Genomic DNA, 22,736 nt, shown 5'->3' on the forward strand with positions numbered 1-22,736 from the left:
TAGCTAAAGTCACACAGGTGATGTTATCTGAATTAGAGGTGACAGACCATGGCAGGAAAGTCAAAGGAAAACCAGTACGTAAAACTAATTAACGCATCTTGCCCCCCCCACCCGCCAGCATTGCACCTTCCACAGAAAAATTCTAAGAGTCTGTAAGGATTCTACATTTCCTTCTGATACAATCTGTATATGTATTTTTATGTAGGTAAGAATCAAGTAGGTAAGGTGTGGGGAACCCATGGTCCTTCTCCACACATTTCTAGACTACATGTCCTATCACCCTTGATCCTTAGTAATGTCAGCTGATGGTGATGGGAGTTGGAATCCATCATCTGGAGGGTCCGAGGTTCCCCACCCCTGAAGTAGAAGGCATATATTTAAAATTAAAGATGTGTGTGTCTTAGGATGGAGGCGTGTGTGCATGTATATACATGCAGTTTTCTTCTTAAACCCTAACTTGATCACCATCTAAGAGAATGTAATAAAGGCTTGCTTTGCTCTGTACTTTGGTAGCTGCTATCTCATAACATGCTTTCCCATGTACTTCTTCATGCAGTGCATAGTTAAACTATGAAACAGGAGGCAGTGATGGACAAAATGTTGGACAGCTTTTGAAGAGGATTAGACAGATTCATGGAGGATGCTGTCAGTGGCTACTAGCCATAATGGCTACTAGCTGTGCCTCCACTGCTGGAGACAAAATACTTCTGAATACAGTACCAGCTGCTGGAAACCACAGGCAGGGAGAGTGCCCTTGTCCTCCTTGTGAGTTTCCAACAGGCGTCTGGGTGGCCACTGTGAGAACAGAATGTTGGATTAGATGGGCCAGAAGGCTCTTCTTATGTTTGCACCAGACCCTTAAAAGTCTGCAGTTCATACTTTAGATGGGAAACAGATCCACAGCAACTCTAAGGAATATAAGCCCAGCGCTTTCGACTCCCAGACCTGTACTCTGTTACACTGGATGTCCCTGCAAACATTCTATTATGGGTACTCCACAATACCAAGAAATAGACAACCTTATAAAAAACTTAGCAAACTATGATTCCCAGCGGCCTTTCATGAGGTTGTAGCTGGTTCCATTGGTTCCGTATCTGCGCTTCCTAGTTTCATATTTGATTCAACAGGTCGGACCTAGCAGAAGCCAGTGCGACAGCTCCCACTAGTGCAATGCCCTGCAGTGCAATGCATCCTGCTCCGGAGTGTGGGGAGAACCCCAGAATAGTGCAGGCGGGGGGTTGGGGAGAGAAAGACGGGAGAAAAGGCGGCATATAAATGCAACAAGTACACAAATTATAAAGAAGCACAAAGGAAACCCAAGCGCAGGCAGGAAAAAATGCTCTTCCATATTTGGAGCAGTTCAGCTCCGGCTGGTCTTCAAGTGTGAGAGGTACGTGCCATAGAATCACAGAACTGTAGAGTTCGATCCAGAGGGTCATCTACTCCAACCCCTGCCGTAATATTTTGCTCCCCGCGGAACTTGCACCCAGGACCCTGAGATTAAGAGCCTCAGGTTCTATTGACTGAGCAACCGGGCAGCATCTTCTAACAGCCCTCCGACCCGTCATGACTCCCAGACATGCTCCCTAGTCCCCATCAAAGCTGAGTGGAGATGCACGAATATTGGCGAGGAGAACGTCCAAAATATCATTGACGGCGCGGCGGCGCTGATACTGAGCTCGGGCAGCGTTTTGGTGCCCTCGCGCATGCGCGAGCGAGGAAAAGCCGCGAGGCAAAACAAGCACAGCGGGCAAAAGTGAAGCCGTGCCTTTGCGGTGGGCGGAGGAGGAGGAGGATGATAATATGGTGGCCTGGTTGGTCCTTTCGGCGCGTGCGCACTGCGGTGTTTGTGTATTCTGGCTGCGCGGTGGCGGCAGCGTCGGCGGCTCCGGGGGAGGGGGGGAAGATGGCGGCGTCCTCGCTGGAGCAGAAACTGTCCCGCTTGGAGGCCAAGCTGAAGCAGGAGAACAGGGAGGCCCGGAGGCGCATCGACCTCAACCTGGACATCAGTCCGGCCCGGACTCGGCCTAGTAAGGGAGGCTTTGAGGGGGGAAACGGGGGCGGCGGCGGCGGCGCAGGGGAGGCTCCGCGGAAGCCCCCCCCCCCCCGCTTGGGCGACTGACACGGGCCCGCCTGGGCAGGAGCCCCGGGGCCGGAGGGATGCGGGCGGGGATGGGAAGAGCCGAGCTGCCCCGGAGAGGGGCCGGTAGGGAAAGGTCCTCCCGGAGAAGCGAAGGGGTCGGGAAACCCGGGGCGCGGAAACAAGGGGGCTCTTGTTTACCACGGAGCCTGGGGGAGGCGGAGGCCCAAGGCCAGGACACACCGGGGCAGGGAGAAAGAAGACCCAGGGGAAAGGTAAAGAATCCAGTGGGGAAGGGACTTGGAGGAAGGCGTGGGCGTGGGGGGCGGGGAAGAGTTCGAGAAGGAAGAAACATGTAGGGAACAGAGTTGGGACCTGGGACCTAGTGCCCGGGCCATGATCTGCGTGTGGGTTTTTATAGGAGGACTCAGGGTGGAAGGAGAAGAAATGAGTGTAGCAGTAGGGGGCACCGACAGGAGGTCATTGGGGACCTTAGGTTAATCGATCTTCCTGGGGGTGGGAAACCACCTGTGTGTTGAGCATATGATGTGATGGCTTTAGTGGACCGTGGTTCTTTGAGATTTTATTTAAAAATGAGGACAGTACTTAGAGCTCAGAGTTGCTTTCATGGGGCCAAGAGGAGTTACCATGTACTGTATTCTGATTAGAAAAATTGATATACAAGGAGTTGTGCTGTAACTGTTATACTGGAGGAAGTAAAAGTGGATTTAGGATCCCCCAGTTGCCACATTATAACTATGTTTTTAAAGTTAGGGAAGTCTAAGCAACTGCTCACACCCTGCAGTGGAGAGGGAGGAGGGGTGGGTTAGGAATACTATGAAATATTGGTATGCTGTGCTCAGAAAAGTCCCCAAGTGTATGCATCTCTAGATCAGGTTCCTGTCATTTGCTGGACTAGTATCTTTTTGTAAACAAAGAAGCTCACAAGTGCTCTTTATTAAGTTCTAACTTAAATACAGGAAAGTTCCATATTGTGTATATAGCAGTGCTTCCAAAACTCATATGGTTTCCCCACCCCATCTTGGATTAAAATTGAATGCATCTTTCACCCTATACTCAGATGTGTGTCAGGGACCCTTCTTGTGTCATAGTCTAGTTAATAGTGCATCTTGGTTTACTGTTTCTGTTTAGTTATCTTCATTGGTGTTTCTAGGAAGACCAAGCACTTGCCAGTTGTACAATGGACTATGGCAAGGACTTACCTGTAGCCTCCATATGCTGAGGGATATAGACAGGTGTAGGCATCCAATATGGTGACTTAATTCTTTCAAGACACACTTCAGCCTCTCTCATGACACATGCATGCAGTTTAGGAATCACTGATGGCAAAATGTGAATATATTCACTTGAGAAGAGAGCTGAGGGAGGAACTTACTTATTTGGCATATTTATAGGCCTCCCTTTAATAAAGTTGTCAGGGTTGTTCACAGCCAGAAAAGCTCAGTCAGTAGAGTAGAGTATGGATCAAAACCTACAAACTTGAGCTACTGGTTTTGAACAGGCTAAAATTTTCATGATCAACCAACAGCCCAAGTTTTTATGCTTACTATAGCTGTTTGACCCATATTTTGAGATACAGAGCTGAAATTTAACATGGAATTAATAATTTTTTGTACCACTGAAGGATTTCCCCCTGTAATTGTATTGTATTGCTACTTGTTAACTTGGCACACAGGACAAAATATTAGAAAGTGTGTTGATAACATGTATAAGTTTGTCATAAGCAACATAGAATGTATATTACAATGATAGTGACATTGAAAAGATTTAGAATATTTTAAAATCAGATTTCTAATCGTTTGGCAGTAGATTATTCTAGCTGTATAGTCTGTCTCTGTGAATAAGGCACTTACCTGTGTGGCCAAGGTGAAATTGCCAGGGCAAGAGTGAAATGAACAACAAATCTAAATCATAATTTTTTTCTGACAAGCCAATGGCTTAATATGTTGATCAGAGTACCTCTGATAGTCATTCTATGGTTGGAGCAAATCTCCAATTATAACATTATAACAACTGAGACTTAAGCATGCACAGCTCAAAGTTTTGGTGCAGACACAGGGCTCTTACCTGTGCAGGTAGGTAGACTCTGCCCCATTCAGTATATTGCCTGGGATGTCTCTGTCCCTACATTTGCCTCTACTGCGTGCATTTGTCTGCTGCTGGAGCAGAATCCAGAAGTAGCTATGTCACTGAGAATGGGAGAAGATTTCCCTTTAAAGTCAGTTAGAGGAGGAAAAATGTGAAGTTCATCTGTTCCTCACTGCTTTTAAAGTTGAATTACCTCTGGAGCATGGGAGCTATTTCAACACTGTCTGGACCTGCAGTGCCATGATAATGTGCACAAACAAACATCATGTGAGTGGATGCTTATTTATTAATTTTGATGGTTTATGTCCCACCTTTCAATCAAACAATTTTCAAGGCAACTTACAAGCAGGAGGTAACAATACAACCCCCCACCCCCAATTCACACATACAATCTAGCAGCTGCTGGATGGGACCAGAGCTTGCTTTTCATCAGCTCTCTAGTCTCAGGGCAACTGGCAATTGAAGTTGAGTGTTCTTTCTAGAAGCAAGGGGGAGGGAGGAAGCAAATTCCGGCAGCTGCTCATTCTCTGGCTGATGAATGGGGCCAGACTAGTCTCCCTTTTGCCTTACTTCCTGTGAGGCAGGGGGTGCAGGTTCCCAGTGGCCCTGCTGTCCTGGCCAGAGACAGAATGGGATTCTCTTCTGTTTTCTGGTCCTTGTATTACATGATCTCTGCCGAGATTGAAATTGGAATGTGGTTGTTTCATATCCTGGTGGTGTGGGAAGTAATTACCGTATTTTTCGCTCTATAACACGCACCTGACCATAACACGCACATAGTTTTTAGAGGAGGAAAACAAGAAAAAAAAATTCTGAATGAAACAGTGGATGTATCATTTTTGAGCTTCATGCTGTGGCCACAGACATGTGATTTGATGGTGAGTTTGGGGTAGCCCAATGCAAAAATCCTGAGAACCCATGTGGATCTGTGCTTTGTAACCACGTTTGTAACCACGTTTTTGCACCATTGTGGCCCTAGGGAACAGTGGGTGCGTGATTTTTTTGGTGCAGGCTGTAGCCATGGACATGCTATGTGATCTGATGGTGAATTTGGGGTGACCCAATGCAAAGATCCTGAGGATCCATGTGGATCCGTGCTTTGTAACCACGTTTTAAGTGGGGAGGGAAGGAAAAACACAGAAGGGACAAGGAGCACGAGAGGGGTGTGCGGAAAAGCAGCTGGCTAACAATGCAGGAGAGGGGTTTAACGGGAGGGAGGAAAGGAAGGCAAAAGTCTGCAAACTCCTTAACTTTGACCACATGGGGAGAGTCATTGAACTAACCCCCCCACCCAGTTGAACAACCATTTCTGATCTAGGCTTTCTAAATATTTATTCAATGTACTTCTGTTTAGTTCATATTCTGTCTTTCTGAAATCTTGTATGCTTACTTTTCACACATTTGTGTGAGGGAGATAGTGTTCATGAATGCCTAATAATGTACCCCATTAACTTTAAGAATGTTTACAAAATATTTCACAAGAGTGACAAGAGTCATGGTCCTTTCCTAATTAAGAAGCATTTCTTCAGTAAGAATAGATGCTACCTTCTTATATGGTATAGTGGAACTAGAACCAAGGTCTGTATCCTTCCTACTTTGTCGGATGATCCATAGCTATCTAACAGAGAAAATCTAATTTACCAGATCGTAGAGGTAGAGGAGGTTTTGTATTCATTTAAAAAGGACAAGACATACACTTGGTTTCTCTAGTGGAATGAGACAAGGGTAGTGTAGGTGAGAGATTAAAAGGAGAAACAAAAGTTCAAATATGCTTTATGGAGAATCCAGATGCACCTCCAGGATTTTTGTTTTACACACTAGCCTCAAACTTAAGTGTAATGTGAGTCTTTCAGTATGCTTTATGCAGAATAAAAAGTTTTTATTGAAGGTGACTTTTCTGTTTTGTTCTGGGTAGTCCACAAAGGCAACAAAAAGCTATTATGTACTTGATGTTTTTTGCCGTACTCTCAAGCTTCTGATATAAAACTCCTGAATTCTACACTGCACTTTGATTCACATTTCAGGCTATCACATCTCATTTTGCATGTGGGTAACCTTTTAGAGAATGAAATTTGAGAATGACTTATGTGGCCATGTCTTCATAATTGCAGGCTTTTTGTAAGAAGCTGTTAATAGTAGTTTCTTGTAGAATATGTGTGACTTCTGGTTTGTGCTGTTGGGTGCTTATATGCCAGATGTAAATGAACATGATGAAAATGGAGTGTTCGAAAGTTGCCTTGCTGAAATTAACTCTTTTAAAGCAGATCATGTTAATCCATTTTAACTTAATAATGACAATTTAAGACATCTTTTAAAATTATTAGCATGAGGCAAGTAGAATTTTGACAAGTTGCTACATTGGTATAGACTTGCATGTGGGTATCCTTTTAGAGAATGAAATTTGAGAATGACTTATGTGGCCATGTCTTCATAATTGCAGGCTTTTTGTAAGAAGCTGTTAATAGTAGTTTCTTGTAGAATATGTGTGACTTCTGGTTTGTGCTGTTGGGTGCTTATATGCCAGATGTAAATGAACATGATGAAAATGGAGTGTTCGAAAGTTGCCTTGCTGAAATTAACTCTTTTAAAGCAGATCATGTTAATCCATTTTAACTTAATAATGACAATTTAAGACATCTTTTAAAATTATTAGCATGAGGCAAGTAGAATTTTGACAAGTTGCTACATTGGTATAGACTTCTCATACTTATAATTCTTGTAACAATGCTCTTGTGTAAAAACACTTTTCAGTGATAATGTGATCATAGCAACTCTATAAAGTTGTATGTACCACTTTTAAGAAAGGGGCTGTAGTTTAGAGAGATTTGCTTCCCAGTGTCTCTTAGTGAACCCATGACTAAAATGAGGGAGAACGTAAAATGATGAGACATGGCTTCTTGATTTATTTTATTAAGATGGTGAGGATCAGTTCTTGTTTATTCAGGCTCTTACTTGCAAAAACAGAGTGGAAATTGGGATTTCTTATACATTTACAATTAATATTCACAATAAATGGTGGCTTGAACTGGTTTTGAAGAGTATAAAAGTCCAAGAGAATATATTTGGAAGTACACCTAGGTTTTTAATGTGAATGATGCCATCATTGGTAGGTTATAAAATTGATTTCATTGTGACAGAAGTCCTACCAAGTAATCCTTATGGCACAGTTTTTCAACCATTTTGGTCCATGGCTCCCTTGACCAACTACATTCTTTGTGTGATACCCCTGTGGGGCTCAGGAGCCCAGTTATGTCATCCCTTGCCTGCCGAGCCGGCAGCTCCCTTGTGGAGGGCTCCCTCAGCCTCCTCTCTTCTCCCCATGGGAGTCCTCTGGGCATCTGCAGCTGCTGCCCCTGGTCTCTGAGCTGCCTCCCCTGCCCCAAAGAGAGGTGCCTCCTCTCACTGTCCCACAGGGGCCTGGGAAGCACGCCCTGGTCAGCTCCAGACACACCATTCACCTGGGAGCTTGTAGCCAAGGCTGCTGCAACAAACAGCTGTGCAGACCTTGTGAGGCAGAGATGTGAGAAAGCATCAGATGAAGGGAGGGAAAGAGGGACAGAGGCCAGTATTGCCCATGGCACCCCTGAACATCATTCAAGGCACCCCAGGGTGCCATGGCACACTGATTGAAAACCACTGTCTTATGCCTCAGTCTTCAAGAAGCAACACCAGAGAGCTTTTCATTGTATGTATATGATTTGATGTTATGAGCAGGTGTACTTTGTTTGCTGTTCATATTGCTTATAACATTATGTATATCAGTAAGCCAGTTAATGAACCTCCATGTGTTACCATGAACCAAAGCAAGGAGTTCATATCCTGTTTCAGATCTTGTTCCCTTTCAGGGCATGTAGTGGTGGTCCAACAGAATGAAAGAATAAATAAGGTGATGGTTCAGAGAGTGGTGGTTTTCCTTTGATAAGCTAGAGTATGGGTGGGGAGCCTAAGGCCCTACAGAGGTTGTTGGAATCCAGTTCCCATCACCCCTGACAATTGGCAGTGCTGTCTGGGTCTCATGGGAGTTGGAAGTCTATTAACTTCTGGAGGACTCCAGGTCCTTCATCCCTGAGGTAGAGGCTGTTAGCAGAAGATACTGTTTTTATCAGTTGTTTTTTAACTTTCAAAAGTTGTTTTTTAGCTTTCAAAAGCAGGAGCAATCATTTCTGCTTCTACTTCTTGGGGATCAACTAAAAACTTTGTGAATTTTTTTTTACCTTTTATTTTTTCTTAGAGAATGGGCATATTTTATAACAAAAAAGAAATTACGTGCATCAGTTGGCGTGGAAGTCTTTTAGAAAGCAATTTTCAAGGGGAAATGAAGAGAAGTTATTAGCATCTGAGCACTTGGGTAAAAACTAGAACGTTTTGATACCTTAAAGTAGAAAATATTTCATGAGTTGCAGGGGCATAAGGTTTTGAATAAGGTGAGATGTTGCTTATGAGAGGTCTGTTTAACATAAATAGAATCAAGGAGCATAATTTATGTTATCGTCATTAGATTATCCTAGTCACCTCTTATGGTTTAAAATGCTGTTAGTAAACGTCATTTTGAGAGTATAGCAAGATCATGGTCTTTAAAGTAAGTCTTTATACTGTGATCAGACCTTGGAACATCACAGATAAAAGGTTTCCTAGGCATCTAGGAATATGAAATATTTGAACGGCATTGGTGCCTAAAAGAAGTGGAGTTTGATGCACATAATATAGTCAGCCAGGTGCAATCTTGGAACATAGACATTTGATGCTGACTTTGAAAAATTAGAGCTTTGCCCCTGGGTACTTTAAGTACATTTCATGTATATCTATGATTGTGAAGCACTGAGCTAGATTGTTGATGACGCCATAGTGAATGGGTTTTGCTTTCTGGAAGGAAGGAAGGCCATTGACCAGAACACTGCTGTGCAAGGGAATTGTTGACTAGCAGAACAAGAACCATAGCTGTTTTTCATGTTAGAAGCGCTAGGGATGTGAAACCTGTGGAATTGATTCCTTACTGTTTGACGCATCACATTTTCACCTTGTCTGTCCCCTTTGTTGGTTTCTTGCCACCTCCACTCTTTATCCTGAAATTGATTTGAATATGAGTTATTTTCATTTTGATGATTTGATTGTTTCTGTTGTGATTTATCGTGTTTTTTTCTTCCTTTTCCCAATCCAGTTATTGTGATCACTCTAAGCCCTGCTCCCGCTCCATCCCAACGTGCAGGTACCAGAACTTTTTATCATCGCAGCTTGGATTTCTTGCATCATTTATTTAATGCTTCCTTCAACTGCATAGAATTGCCACTTGTCTGCTTCTCTTCCAAGTGTGTGTCTGACCCTGCTTCCTTCCCCACTTTCGTATTCTCCTTTGCTATTGATCTTGCCTTACTTGCCAAGACTGGCTAGGCAAAGCGGTATGTAAGGCCATGCATGAAAACATGTTTTGATTGTCCACAGCTGCAGTAGTTGCTTAGCACCTTCCTTTCCTGATGATGTCAAAGCACTTTCTGAAGACAGGTAACCATTAAATTTTCACTCTGATATTTTCCACTTTCTATCTTCCACCTTCCACTTTAATGTGCCAGAGCCCTCAAGTGGCAAATGGCAGAAATTCATATTGCCATACATTTCCTTAGATTTTCCTGAGTGGAAAGGCAATGTCGAAATGTCAACCTGCATACAGCAAAATTAAGCAGGCTCTGCTCTTTGTGATGTGCAATTGCCTCTGAGGTAGAACCCAGTAGCAGACTGTCAGTGCTGTTGCACACTAGTTTGCTTTAGGGCAGAAAGTCAAGACTGTTCTTTTAGTCAAGCGCAGCTGCTGTAGGGATTTTAAGATGGGAACAGAGTAGCCTTCCTTAGAGTTGAGCAGGGCTCAGATTTCTATGAAGCTCCTAGTAGTGTCTGTTGCATCCCACAACGGTGCCAGACTATGTTTCTGATATAATCTCAGGAGGGCATATATTTATATGTATTTGTTACCTTTGTATGCCTCTTTCCCCCAAAATAATTTTGATTACTATTAACAGGTTTTCCATGCAGATTCCTGTCTAGGTATCTATTGGTCCCAAATATGCTAAGCTTCAGAGATGGACCTAAATGAGCTATTTCAGACAATTCACTGGGGCTTTTATTGCACATGTTTTGGAGATGTGTGCTGTAAATATATAATTGCTACCTAAATAAGCTGTAATTGGATAATATAAGGTCAGGTGAGAGAGAGCTTTATTTTATTGTTTTAAGAACATCCATTAAACAGTTAATAAAATTCAGTGAAGCACAGATCTAATGCCATAGCCTACATGATATGGGGTGGGAGTCTACAGCAGAAATAAAGCTAGTTTCTCATTTTTTAGTTGCTGCTGTTGCATGGTGCTGGAATCTTCCCTGCCTCATACAGAGAGCTGTCCTTGATCTTCTGGATGTTAAAATTATGCTCTGGAAGTTAAAAGGATGCTGTACTGTTGATATTGCTGTAGCAATATCTCTTACTAAGATTAATGAATTAATTAGGTTCTGGGCATATTGGTGCTTATAGAATCATAGGATCAAAAACTGTAGAGTTGGAAAGGAGCCTGAGGGTTATCTCGTCCAACCCCTTGCAATGCAGGAATCTCAACCAAAGCATCCATGGCAGATTGGACGAGTCCATGGTAGTACATGAAGAGGGTTGCACTGTAAATGTTAAAGTCACAGCCTTGGCATAGCTTATCATGCCAAGTGTTTTCTTTAGTTTATGCAAATGGGTTTCTTCACCTTCTACCCTGAGCTACTTTAGCTGTGCATTGTGAAATAGCTACTGCATTGTTTTTCTACCCTAGAGGCAGCAGTCTTTGAGTAGTACAGAGACCAGTCTGCCATTTTATCTAGTGGGTGCTTGCCTTACAGTGCTTTGAAGCCTTTCAGGATGGGAATGTGTTTCATTAGATTACCTTCCAATGCTTTCCAGTCTTGCCTACCACTAGCTCTTACCTGTGCTTTTGTGCTATGCCACTTGTTCTTTGCAGCTGCCATCCAGCAGAATTTCTTACCCTTCCATTTTCAAGTAGTTATTATTCTAACACTTTCTTCTGAAAGCAGCAAATTGGTAGTTTGTATGATTATTAGGTTTAAGCATGTGTTACTCTTGACTTGCCAGTTCATGGCAGCCATCTGAAGTGCACATGGTACAGGCAACTCATTGTTGACCAAGGTTAACTATGCAACCAGAGCAGCTTGCGAGCAAGGTGGGTTAGTTTCACTTGAGTCTGCACACCTGATCAGGTACTGCCACAAAATCCCATCTCAGCTCCAACTTTTTGGCTTCATTTTTTTCAATTATTTATTGGAAAACTTAATTTTAGTTAATTTCTCTTATATTTGAGTGAATGGGAAGATTCCAGCTTTAACTTTGAATTGTTTTTTTTCTATTGTGGCTGTATAGAAAATATAACCACTGTGCATTTTATTGCCTAGAAGTCTAATGGCAAAGAACAATCCCACAAACATTATTTTGTAAGCTGTCTATTGAATTGGCAGATGGAGAAACTTAGGTGACACTTGCAAATATATAGGATTGGCAACTACCTGTATAAAATACATTAGCTGTGTCTCAAAAAAACATGTTGCTACCTGAAATTCTACATGTGAGAGACCACTGGGACTTTAAAAGTAGACATGCCTAGGATTTTTCTGTAAATGGTACACTTCCATGTCTTCTTTCTGGGAAAATGTAGTCAAAGAGGAACATGGTAGCTTGCTGCTTGAATTCCAAAGGAATTCATGGATCATATTGCTGGATAGTGAGTGAGACATTTTGCAGTTTAAATGGTGCAATGCTACTTTTCCTCTCTGGTACACTTCTCCAATGATTAATGGACTATTTGTTTTAAAATGGATATTCAGAATCTTTATTCTTTTCATTAAGGTAGAAATGAGAAGGCATATAAGCTATATGCATTTTGGGATGCAGGCAACAATATAGGCTTGAGTTATTTCACTAAGTACTGCTGTACAACCACTTTCTAAGCCAGGGTTGGGGGATCTTGTTGGATTCTAATGAGCCCCAACCAGCATGGCCAGTGGTGAGGGATGGTAGGTGTTGTGGTCCAGGAACATCTGGAGAGCCATAAGTTCTGCATTCTGTTCTGTGGGACAGCATTCTGCATTTAATAATAATAATAATAATAATAATAATAATAATAATAATAATAATAATTTTATTTATACTCCACCCATCTGGCTGAGTTTCCCAGCCATTTCATTTGGAATAGGTAGTAGAATGCTTGGTGTTAAAAATGACCAGGTTTTGGAGGATGGGGAGATTAGGAAGATAGAATGCAGCTGCTAGAATTAAAATAAAACCATTTTTGTGCTTTGTTATGGAAGGAAAGTTTCCAGACCACAAAGACGGAGGCCCACATTTCTCAGCTTGCAGTTTCTGCAACCTGAAACTGCTCTTATCCCTCTACAGATGATTCTGTGTCATGCTCTAGTTAGCTTTTTCATTCAAATGCTGTCTTGGCCTTTGTCTGCTTAGCTTGTCTTCTCAATCACAAGAGGCCTGAGTTATGAAAGGCCTATAGATTTTTGTCTTTGGGGGGGAAAGATAGAGAAGCACTTGCAGTCCAGCAGCAGAACGGCAGGTTGGAGGTAGACATTATTAAAATGGCCCTTCTAGGCAATATTGTTTTTAAAGTCTCCTTGTGTGAAAAGAAGCTTTGCCTCCCATTGTTATGGAAGTCCTGCCTACTGTCCACATCACAACCATTGGAGAATAAACAATTTCAAATATCCCCAAATGAAAAAAAAAATCCATACAAATTGAGTAATGATGACAAATTATGCCACTTGACTTTATTTGCATACATTATTTCACAGGGATGAACTCTAGATTGTATTTTTTAAAGAAAATTAAGCACAGAATTCAAGATTACTTGCTTATATAGAGACCAGCTTGGCCTTATATAGCAAAAAATCACTCCTTCGCAGAAATGTAACAGACCAATGATGCTTCACTGTATTTGTGACTCTGCAATGCTACCACATGCTACCACATGAAGGTCTTTTTAGTCACTAGAAGTAAAAAAAAACAACCCTTGAGATAACATGCTTTCTTCCTTTTGTCACTTCCGTTGCCAGGCCTATTTTTCTTTGTAAATTTTTTTTTTTAAAAAAATACACATTCAAATAGAAAGCTAAAAGGAAGTGTTAAGTCTAGTCTTCATTCTCATTCCCTGTGTGGGTGGTTGGCGTTCCTTGAACCTCACTCATAATCATATCTGTAATTTGCCTGGCACAGGATTAATTCAGTATATGCCAGGAAGAAACAGGATCTAAGTGATTGAGTTTTATCCATTTACTTAGAACCATTGAAATTGGTCACCTTAAGTTGGTCAAATCCATTAATTTCAGTGATATGACTAACATTGGATATAAATCACTGTCTCTAAAGTACCTTCCATAAAAAGGCAGCCTATCTCCATGGCCCATGAAGAATGTATGTTCAGAAGAATGCCAGTTTGTCTGGATAGCTGAAATACATTTGTATGTGGCTTCATTTCATCATCTCTTGAGAGAAAGTGATCTTAGAAGTGACTACATGGTTTGTGAGCCTTGAACTTCCAGGGTGGTGAAAGTATTTGGTTTAACTTCAGATTTTGAACAAGTGCTAAACCTATGAATATTGACTGGGTTTTTAAAATTAAAGGCATGGGGACTGACACAGAGCATAATTAAATATAACCAAATATTTTTGGAAATATGAAGATTTCACAGTTATCTTTCTAATACTTCTGAAGGTCAGATATATTTCCCCCACCTAACCCAGCAGGATTGTGGCTTTAGAAATTTGATTTCCATTAGTTTCAATTTTTGATGGAAATCTCTTTGCTAAAATGCAGGACTTTTTATTTATTATTGCATAGATAGACATATTTCACTGAGAACATATCAGTAATACTAACTTTGTAACTCATTCTCTAGAAGCATCAGGGACTTAATTTCCTAGTTTATGACAATTTAATTTTAACCCTTTATCACATGTGTGGTTATTTCATGCATTCTTAATCAGAATATTAAATCACATTAAATCCACCGCTTCCTGGTTTAAAGTAACTAGTGGCTCACAAGCAGAGACAAAATGGAGCTATTTGAACTGGCTTTAGGGGAATGCCTTAAAGCTGCAATGTGGGAAGTTTAAGCAAAAGAAAACATTATTATGCCATGAAACTCCAGGTGCCTTTCCTGAGCAGTCAGGTATATAAGCTCTATCAGCAGTCTCAGTTTAGAGGTGATTTGCAAGAATAATAATTTCCATGACTAAAAATAATAAGTTGGGAATTTGCCCTTAACACAAGAGATCTATTTTTCAAATACATCTGGTACAAGTTTCTATCACATTTAATATGATTGGTACATTGAGCCTGGTTTCAACTCTGGTTAAATTGCTGGTTTAAAGAAAAGCCTTGTATGGGCATGCCAGCAGCTGGAACTAGGTTGTCCTTTTAGCTTGGCTATCACCATTACAGTAATTTAAGCTGATTTATGAAGCTTGCAAAATGTGCAAGTCTGCTCTGCCTGCACTTCTGCCTCCCTGTTCCTAGCCATTGTTGTTCAAAGTAGAGTTCATGTTGAATTCCGTCAGTGCTGGTCTGAAATGGCCATGTAGGGTTATGCCCCATAGCTGGCAAACCACATCATCTGAAGTATCTGGTGAATACTCCAATGTCAGCAGCCTAACTAGTGTTTCTCTTTTCCTCTGCTTCCATTCTGTGTGCAGTACCTGCTTATGCCCATCAACTGAACCTTCCTGCTTTGCTCTGCTTCTGTTTTGGCTTTCTTCCATGTCCTGTTCTTCCCACTACAACCGTTTTCTTCCCCTTTAATGTAACCTTTTCCAGTGCTGTACTGGATTGATTGACCATTTCTGCAGCATGATTTTCTCCTTTTGGCAGACAGAGGCTGACAGGTTTGCATGATCAAGCTGTAGTGTAGCATGCAGGCTTCTTCGATTGAGAGCTTGAGCGGGGAGCGTGTTATAAGAATGGATTTCTCCTTTACAGACTATTACTATATTTGGATGCAAGGGGGAGGTGTGCAGTGCAGTAGGGTGTGATGGGGAGAATAGCAGCTAGATTTGCCATACAGTATTTTCACAAGCATTAACGTTTCTGGGTTGCTGAATTGGTATATTGATATCTAGGATTAAGAGAGTATACCCTTTATCCTGTTCGGTGCAGCATGATTGATAATCCTCTACCTTCTTCATGCCCATCAGCTTCCAGGCAGAATTCTCTGCTGCTCTCCAGAGGGCCCCATCCAATGGGACCATGCTAGTCTGGGCAGTTCAGTTGAAACTTTGGTTCATATGCTTACCTTTCAAACTGCACATCAAAGAAAGCACGTGCTTAATCCAAGAAGATTAAGCCCTTTTCTGTTTGCAGAAGCATCCTGACTGTCCATTAAAGATGGCGAAACCAGAGGGAAGCTGGTGTCCTTTCATGATAGCTGCCTCTCTTTCTCTTTACTTCAACAAACGTGATTCTGCTACTGGTTCTGAAAACACTTTATTATGTTATATAGAAGGGTATAAGAAGAAGTTCAAGACTTCAGTAATGTGGAACCTGCAGATCTCAGAGATAAACAAATCCCAAGTTACAGTTGAATTGGGGGGGGGGAGTGGAAGCTGCCACTTCTGTCTGTCTTATGACATATGAACAAACCCCCAGATTAATATATGCTACTCCTCTTGCTTCAGTCAGGAGAGGCATATCACATAGTTCAGACCCACTAACAGGGGCCAAGCAAGCACAGTTGCATTGTGCTAGATATGGCACATATGATTCAGATATAAGTCAGCCTGGTACAAAAACTCGTATCAGCCTAGATAATTGTGTGTGTGTCAAGGCAGCTGAAATGCAGTTTTTTGGCAAACCATATTCCCAAATAGAATTACTCACTGCCAAACTGGTTTAGTCCCATGAGACTGACTGTATAAGAACCATTATGTTCCTAAGGAGGCAGGAGAAAACAGCAATGAATTCTGTAGAGCAGGGGTACCCAACATGTTGCCCTCCATATGTTGCTGGACTTGAATTCCCATCTTATCTGACCATTAGCCAAGCCAGCTGGGCTGGTGGGAGTTTGAGTCAAACAGCATTTGGAGAGCACTGCGTTTGCTACCGCTGCTGTAGAGGCTTCTGGAACACATTTTTAAATGGCAAAACTGCTGCTTCTTTGCCAATAAACTTTGCAGTGTTTGTCCATCACAATACTCTTATTAAGGTATTATTTTCACTTTATAGGTTTCACTCCCTCCAGGGTTAAATTATACTGCTTCATTGGTCACTGGCTTGCTTTTGTTAATAGAGATTCTTAAGCAACTTTAATCTACTGCTTGCAGTTGGTATAGGCACAATCCTATCTGTGCTTGACAAATCAAAGTGTTCCCAATAGTAGGAAGCCCCAAACCACTTCTATAAAAGCATGCAGTAGAGAACCATTGGAGAGGTAAGACTGAAAAAAAACAAAAACCAAGTGAAGCCAGAAGAAAACTTTTGAGATTGTAGCTCTTATGACATTTGTAAATGTCTGCTCAGTGTGGGACTTGGTGAAATGATGATTTTCTATCCAGAAAAATCTTTGAAAATTATCATTTGCTTATAACTGCAGTCATTTTTGTTGTAGACATAATCCTGACTCACCCTTTTGGTATTTTGGCCCCTTTCAGAACCCTTGCTCTTTCAGAACCCTAAGGTACTCATAAAAAATGTTGTAGTAAAAGAAACAGATACAAAATGTAATTCTAAATCAAAAAATTGTCCCTGATTCTTTAACTTATAAACAGAATATTGCCCGAAACTATCTACAGAAATGGTGTACATATTTACATGGCAGTCAAAAGTGTTTGACGGATTTGAACTGCGGAGGCTTAAAATACTATAGTGATAAGCACCTATGTCCAACCCAGAGTCCATTTATTTGAGAAGGTCTGTTCTGAGCATGACTAATGTTGAATATCAGCATATGTTCCAAGAAAACTTTGAAATGACATGGATCCTACCAGATGGGTTTTTAATGAGCTTAAGACCAATCTCTGTTCATTTTTGTAGTGTTGATTTTCAAAATGGATGCGCTGTCGTCTCAATGCGGAATTCTGTTAACTTCACTAATTGCTGTAGCACTTTGCTTATGAAGTCACTTGCAAAGTAATATACCCTTTATTTAACCTATGCACACTGGTGTGGGAAGAAAAGCCAAATTATAAAAAGAATGAAAAAGCCAGTTAAAGGAATAAACTCATGATGAGTTTTTTTATTCTTTACATTGTTTCTGAGGAAACTTTTCCATAGCTCTCAGGGCAAACCAAAGATATGTTATGGTGCTGAAAAAGGTTTTTTGAAATGCTATGTGTGGCTCCTTTAAATCTAAAGCCTATGCCATTGAAAACTTTATGAAAAATTGTTGCCAAACCTGAGCTTTAATACAACATAGCTGTTCCATGAGCAAGACTGCAGTGTTTCTGAAAACTATGAGAGACCAGGAAAGAATATCACATTAAATAATGGTTTCTTAAATTAATGTAATTCAATAGTGTTTGAGACTTCATCAGAGTTGAATCACCCATTTTTGCAGCAATAACATTTCTACCTCTTTTAAATAGTTTTTATCCCCTAAAATAAGCAAATAGGTTAATGCCTTTCATACCTGCCAGGTGGAGACAACCTGGAGAACAGATGTTTGTATGATGACACTTACATTTCTACCATTGATCTGCCAGACTTGATCTGCTATTTGTGAAAACTAGGCCTCAGCTAGTTAGCTGCTTCTAAGACTTAGCTAGTTAGGACCCACCTATATACCCCAGTCCTTGGATGGAAATTGAAGCACCATTAGATTATTTTGCTCCTTTGCCCACAGAACCAGTCCTACCAACACATCCTCCAAACTTCTCATTAGAAATTTGTTTTACTGTCGCAACAGAAAACCTTAATAAAACCCATACTATTTCCTCTATGTTGTATTTATTGCATACATTGTAATTAATGCTTTAATCTGTGCCTTTCTGGTAATTGAATAAGTTTAGAGAAATTCAAGGTAGCGCTGAGCTCTATCGGTGCAAGCAGTTCCGCTTGTTTGATGAAACAACCTCTACACTCCCCCTGTGTCATTCTGGGGAGTCTCTAGAACATCTCAGCCCACCCCATCCCAGCCACTGGGTGGGCATTGGGGGAAACTCGGTTGTGTGGTGGAAGCATTTGCATGGACTTCTGCTAGTGAGATCATTTAGCTGAATCTGGCGCCTTGTGCTTTTTGTCAACCTTGCAGAAATTTTCATCCATTTCCTGTATTTTCTTTCTTTGTTTTCAGGTTATACTAACTAGAAGCTCCTTTTCAGGGAATTTAAAAATCCTGCACTGGCCATTTTAGAATTCTCTTGTCCTTAGCAATAAAAATGATTATGCCTTTAAATATATACATATTTCAGAAATAGTCAGCTCTCCTTAATTCATTTTCTAGCTGAGGAAGCTTCCTTTTTGGATTTGAATTCAGATGACCTGTACTCCATTGGTTTGCTCCTATTCTCTGCCCCAAGGGATTATGTACAAGCATTTTGTGGTCACTTGCAAGAGAAGCAAGTATCACCTTTAGTAGTTTCCATGAACTGGTACTAATTGAGATGAACCACAATTTTAAAACCCCTTACTCTTCAATTGGGGGGGGGGTCTGTCTCCAAGATGTTGTCATCCTGTAAATCTTTGTAGCGTGGACCGCACTGCACATTACAATGAAACATATCAAGAATAAGCTCATCTGAGTGTTAAGACATCCCTTGTTACAATCTCACTTCATGACCTCTTTTGGCTAGCCTCAGTATCCCTTTCTCCACCTGTTATACTGATCTACCTTACATAACAGTTGTAAGGATTATAGATGCAATATAAAGGGAGCTCTTTTAGCAGAAGACGTACATTTTGTTATCTTAATAGAGCTTCATTGTTTATATTTTAAAAAGTATTCCTATTTTATGCAGTCTCAGTCTTGAGGCCAGGAGAGTCCATGGGGACTTCTTACTTGCTTTCTTCAAACAGCAGCTCCTCTCTTTCCCCATGCCATACGAGACATTATTTTTGAAGCTGAGAAGAATTTCAAGAGCAGTTTGTGACTTTTGTGAGAATTAGTTGTTCAAAGAAAAGCAGTCAAAACATTTTACTGCCTCGCTATGAACTATTATACCTCTTTAGATCCCAGGACAGAATTCTAGCTAGCATGTTGCATTGCACGTTGATCTGTTATTCATGGCTGATGCAGCTGCTCTCGAAGTGGAAGTTGGGGGCTGCCCAAGCATTGAGAGTGGGTTCACTTGTTAAGTATTTTGTATAGAACCTGGCACAATTCTTCTGAAACATAATTCCTGCCTGAAATCATCACTTCTGCCCAAGTATCAGGAAACTGATACTTGAGAATCCACTTTAGTACCGGCAACCTATCATAACTAACTGACAGTAGCAGCACTTTTCTTTCTGCCTCTCCCACCTTAATATTTGCAACCTTGGAGGGGATAGAAGTGTTGATGAAGGAAGTTGTGTGTGGCTGAGCTTTTTATTTTTCAAATGAGCAAGCAAATCCACTGAGGCCGGGGTGGGGAACTTGCGTCCTGCTAGACGTTGTTGAATTCCCACCTCCCGCCAGCATGGCCATTGATCAAGGATGATGCAGGTTGGATTCCGGCTTCTGGAGGGTCACAGCTTCCCCACTCCAGCACTACGACTTATTCACTCGTTGATTTAAGGGACACTCCTATTCCCATTTTTAGAAATAAGCCATATCACCAAGAATATGAGTTGCAACTTTGCTTGATCTCATGATGCACTGCTTAGCCTCTGAGCTAAGTGGAGGTGAGTTGGGATGTCTGTGTAGAATTGTTGTACTCTGGCTGTGTGCCTCGCTGTGTCTTCCTATTTTTGGATTAAAACCTATGTAGACACAGGAAACCAGGTAAAATATGAAAGGTTATGGGAAGAATTGCAGTATCAAATAATTGTACACATTGTGCTGGAAAGATTAGATGTAACCATTCAGCTACTAACAGATGTTTCTAAAACCTGTGCAGCATGACTTCTGCTTGCCTGTGCTATTCCCAGGATACAGCAGTTTCTTGATCTAGGTGCCCTGAAGAATCCCCTCTTTTAGATTTGTTCAAAAATGGATAGTTGCCCTTAGAAAGCTCTCTTCAGGCTTAGCAGAGACCTCTGTCTAAATATGCTTGTGCTAAGACCAAGCAGGAAGAAAGTTCTTGGTGCTATCTCACATCACACTCACTGCACAAGCCCCTGGGCAGAGAAACTAGGCTTTATCTTTAGTTCCAGAAGCAGGTTCTTTCTAAAAATGGATTTAATTTTAAACCACACATACTCTCCCTCCTGGTTCTAGGCCCAGATTAAGCCTGCAAACAACTTGCCAGTATAATATCCACACAGTCATTGATCTGCCTACCAGGCAGGTCACTGGTGCCTACCAATGTAACATGAATATGCCAGTTTATGGCTTATTCCCAGTCAACAGATGCCAACTGTTTTAATATATGCATAGGCACCAACAATCCAGTTTAACTTGCTGCATGGATCCTCATATGAGTGAAGCCTGGCCATCCTCTCAGGAAAACAGGGGAAGACCCTGTTCATTGTGCCCAGATAGAGCTATCCCCAGGATGGTGCAGTTAAATGCTGTGGCTTCCACACAGATTTGAGAAGATGGGATTTTAGAACACCTTGGGAGTACAGTAGGGCTAAGCTGACACCTCAAAAGTCAAGGTAACAACTGACTTTTTATTGGAACCACAGGCTGGTTTTCTAGCACCCCTGCCTTCAAGACAAGAAACATTGTGGGCTTGGGCTGCAAAGGAACCTAGCTTGAACCTGGAGCCCATGCATTGAAGCCTCCCTGCCTGACTTTTCCTCTCCTCTCCTCTCAGCATTGCAGCTTCCCTTAGCCAACGATGGAAGTAGCCGCTCCACCTCTTTGGACAGCTCGCCCCAGCATCATCACACTCATCCGTCACGCCCCCGAAACTTTCTGGGCCTGCCTCCTCAGCCCCCCTTCCACATGAACAAGAGCATGGAGAGGTAAGCAGAACTAGAGCAAATGAGGCAGGTTCTGGTGTGCTGTGCTCATCTTCACTGCTGTATTGAGACAGGAGGGACCAACTTGTTTTGAGAAAGGGAAGCAATTTGGAGCAAAGGTTTTATGTTGTGCTTGCCATTTGATCAGACAGGTCTGCGCACAATACATGAAGCGTTTGCTGTCCTTGTGCCTGTACAGCCGTGGATAATAGCGTGTTGGGGAACTGAATGTTCTCTAGGCACTTTAATCTTGTTGCTTATTGCTATTGCCACAGTCTAAACAGCTGCTTCACACTGTTCTTTTGATGTAAGAGGCAGAGCTTTTGAAAAGGGCTCCTGTCTCAAACCATCTTTGTTAGGTAGATATGGAACTTTCATAACCCCTAGTTGCCTTGAGTTGCATTTTTTTTTTGTAATATCATGTAATATCAGTAGCAGCCCATGCAAAGTTTAAACTCTCCTGTTTGTGAATTAACGTGCTAAGTTTGTCTGCTAAATGAGTGATTTATAGCATGCACACAAAAAGATACAGTAATGGCCCTGGGAGTTAGTAGAAGACCTGCTGCTTTTTTGGGTTTCACCAGGTAATAAAAACTCATGATTTAACCTGCACTGTTCTGATCTGCAGATTGAGGTGTCTTGTTATGTAATTGACTTGTGAGTTGCTGGCTTTGAATTCATATTAGAAATTCTCTCATGATGGAGATCTACTAGTTTGTAGGGCTGTCTAGATGCCCTTGTTGAGAAGAGAATGTGTGGTTCTCCATAGAGATGGAGCCCGTTTCTGCAGAGAGAAGGGTCTGAGATATTTGTGTGCCATGGCTAAATGGAAGCAAACACAATATTTTTCCTTTTTTCTCTTTCCCTTTCTAGTATAGAGATTGATCAGAAACTGCAGGAAATTATGAAGCAAACGGGTTACTTGACCATCGGAGGGCAGGTGAGCTGACTTGAGAGGTGCAGCAGTTCGAAATATATTGAAGCCTGATGTATATTAAGAATTAACCAAAAGCAACTCCCTACCCTTTTCAATATAAAATGGATTGATGAGTAGCTTCTCTATGTTCTCATCTTCTCACAGAGATACCAAGCAGAAATCAATGACCTAGAAAATCTGGGTGAGATTGGAAGTGGGACGTGTGGACAGGTGTGGAAAATGCGTTTCAAGAAGACTGGACACATCATAGCTGTGAAGGTGAGGTAGATCTACTGGGTATTGAGTGGAAGATAGCTTAAGATGAAAGGAAATGGCAGAGTTGGACTTCTAGAAGGTTCATTGCTGGTGAAACTCTTAGGTGCCACAGATTATTTGGTTCCTGTGTCAGCTGTTGAGAGAGAATCCAGTTGGGCAGGATTAAGGGGGCCTTAACTTTCTTTGATGGAAAGTAGTGATGCTGTGTGAATTAATCATAAAACAGTTAAGGGCCATGAGGCCCTTTGTGGGTCAAAGCATTATCACCCGC

At 41.6% G+C, this 22,736-nt stretch overlaps 1 protein-coding gene across 4 annotated transcripts in view; it reads left to right on the forward strand.

The window, feature by feature from the left end:
• The first annotated feature begins 1,834 nt into the window (after positions 1-1,834).
• MAP2K7 (mitogen-activated protein kinase kinase 7) overlaps positions 1,835-22,736 on the forward strand; it is a 34,480-nt gene continuing 13,578 nt past the window's right edge. For 2 of the 4 annotated variants that reach the window (XR_013836188.1, XM_079967039.1), the window contains exons 1-5: positions 1,838-2,030; positions 9,348-9,395; positions 21,126-21,276; positions 22,147-22,213; positions 22,355-22,468. Coding sequence is in view for 3 of the 4 variants with exons in the window: in XM_079967039.1 (XP_079823165.1) it covers positions 1,907-2,030; positions 9,348-9,395; positions 21,126-21,276; positions 22,147-22,213; positions 22,355-22,468 (504 nt within the window). In the remaining variant the exon portion in view is untranslated. Of the gene's footprint in view, positions 2,031-9,347; positions 9,396-19,967; positions 20,050-21,125; positions 21,277-22,146; positions 22,214-22,354; positions 22,469-22,736 lie in introns of those variants that run through there. The other 2 variants (XM_079967040.1, XM_079967041.1) reach the window with 2 other exon arrangements.

This window comes from Podarcis cretensis (assembly GCF_951804945.1).
Source record: "Podarcis cretensis genome assembly, chromosome: 2".
Classification (NCBI taxonomy): domain Eukaryota; kingdom Metazoa; phylum Chordata; class Lepidosauria; order Squamata; family Lacertidae; genus Podarcis; species Podarcis cretensis.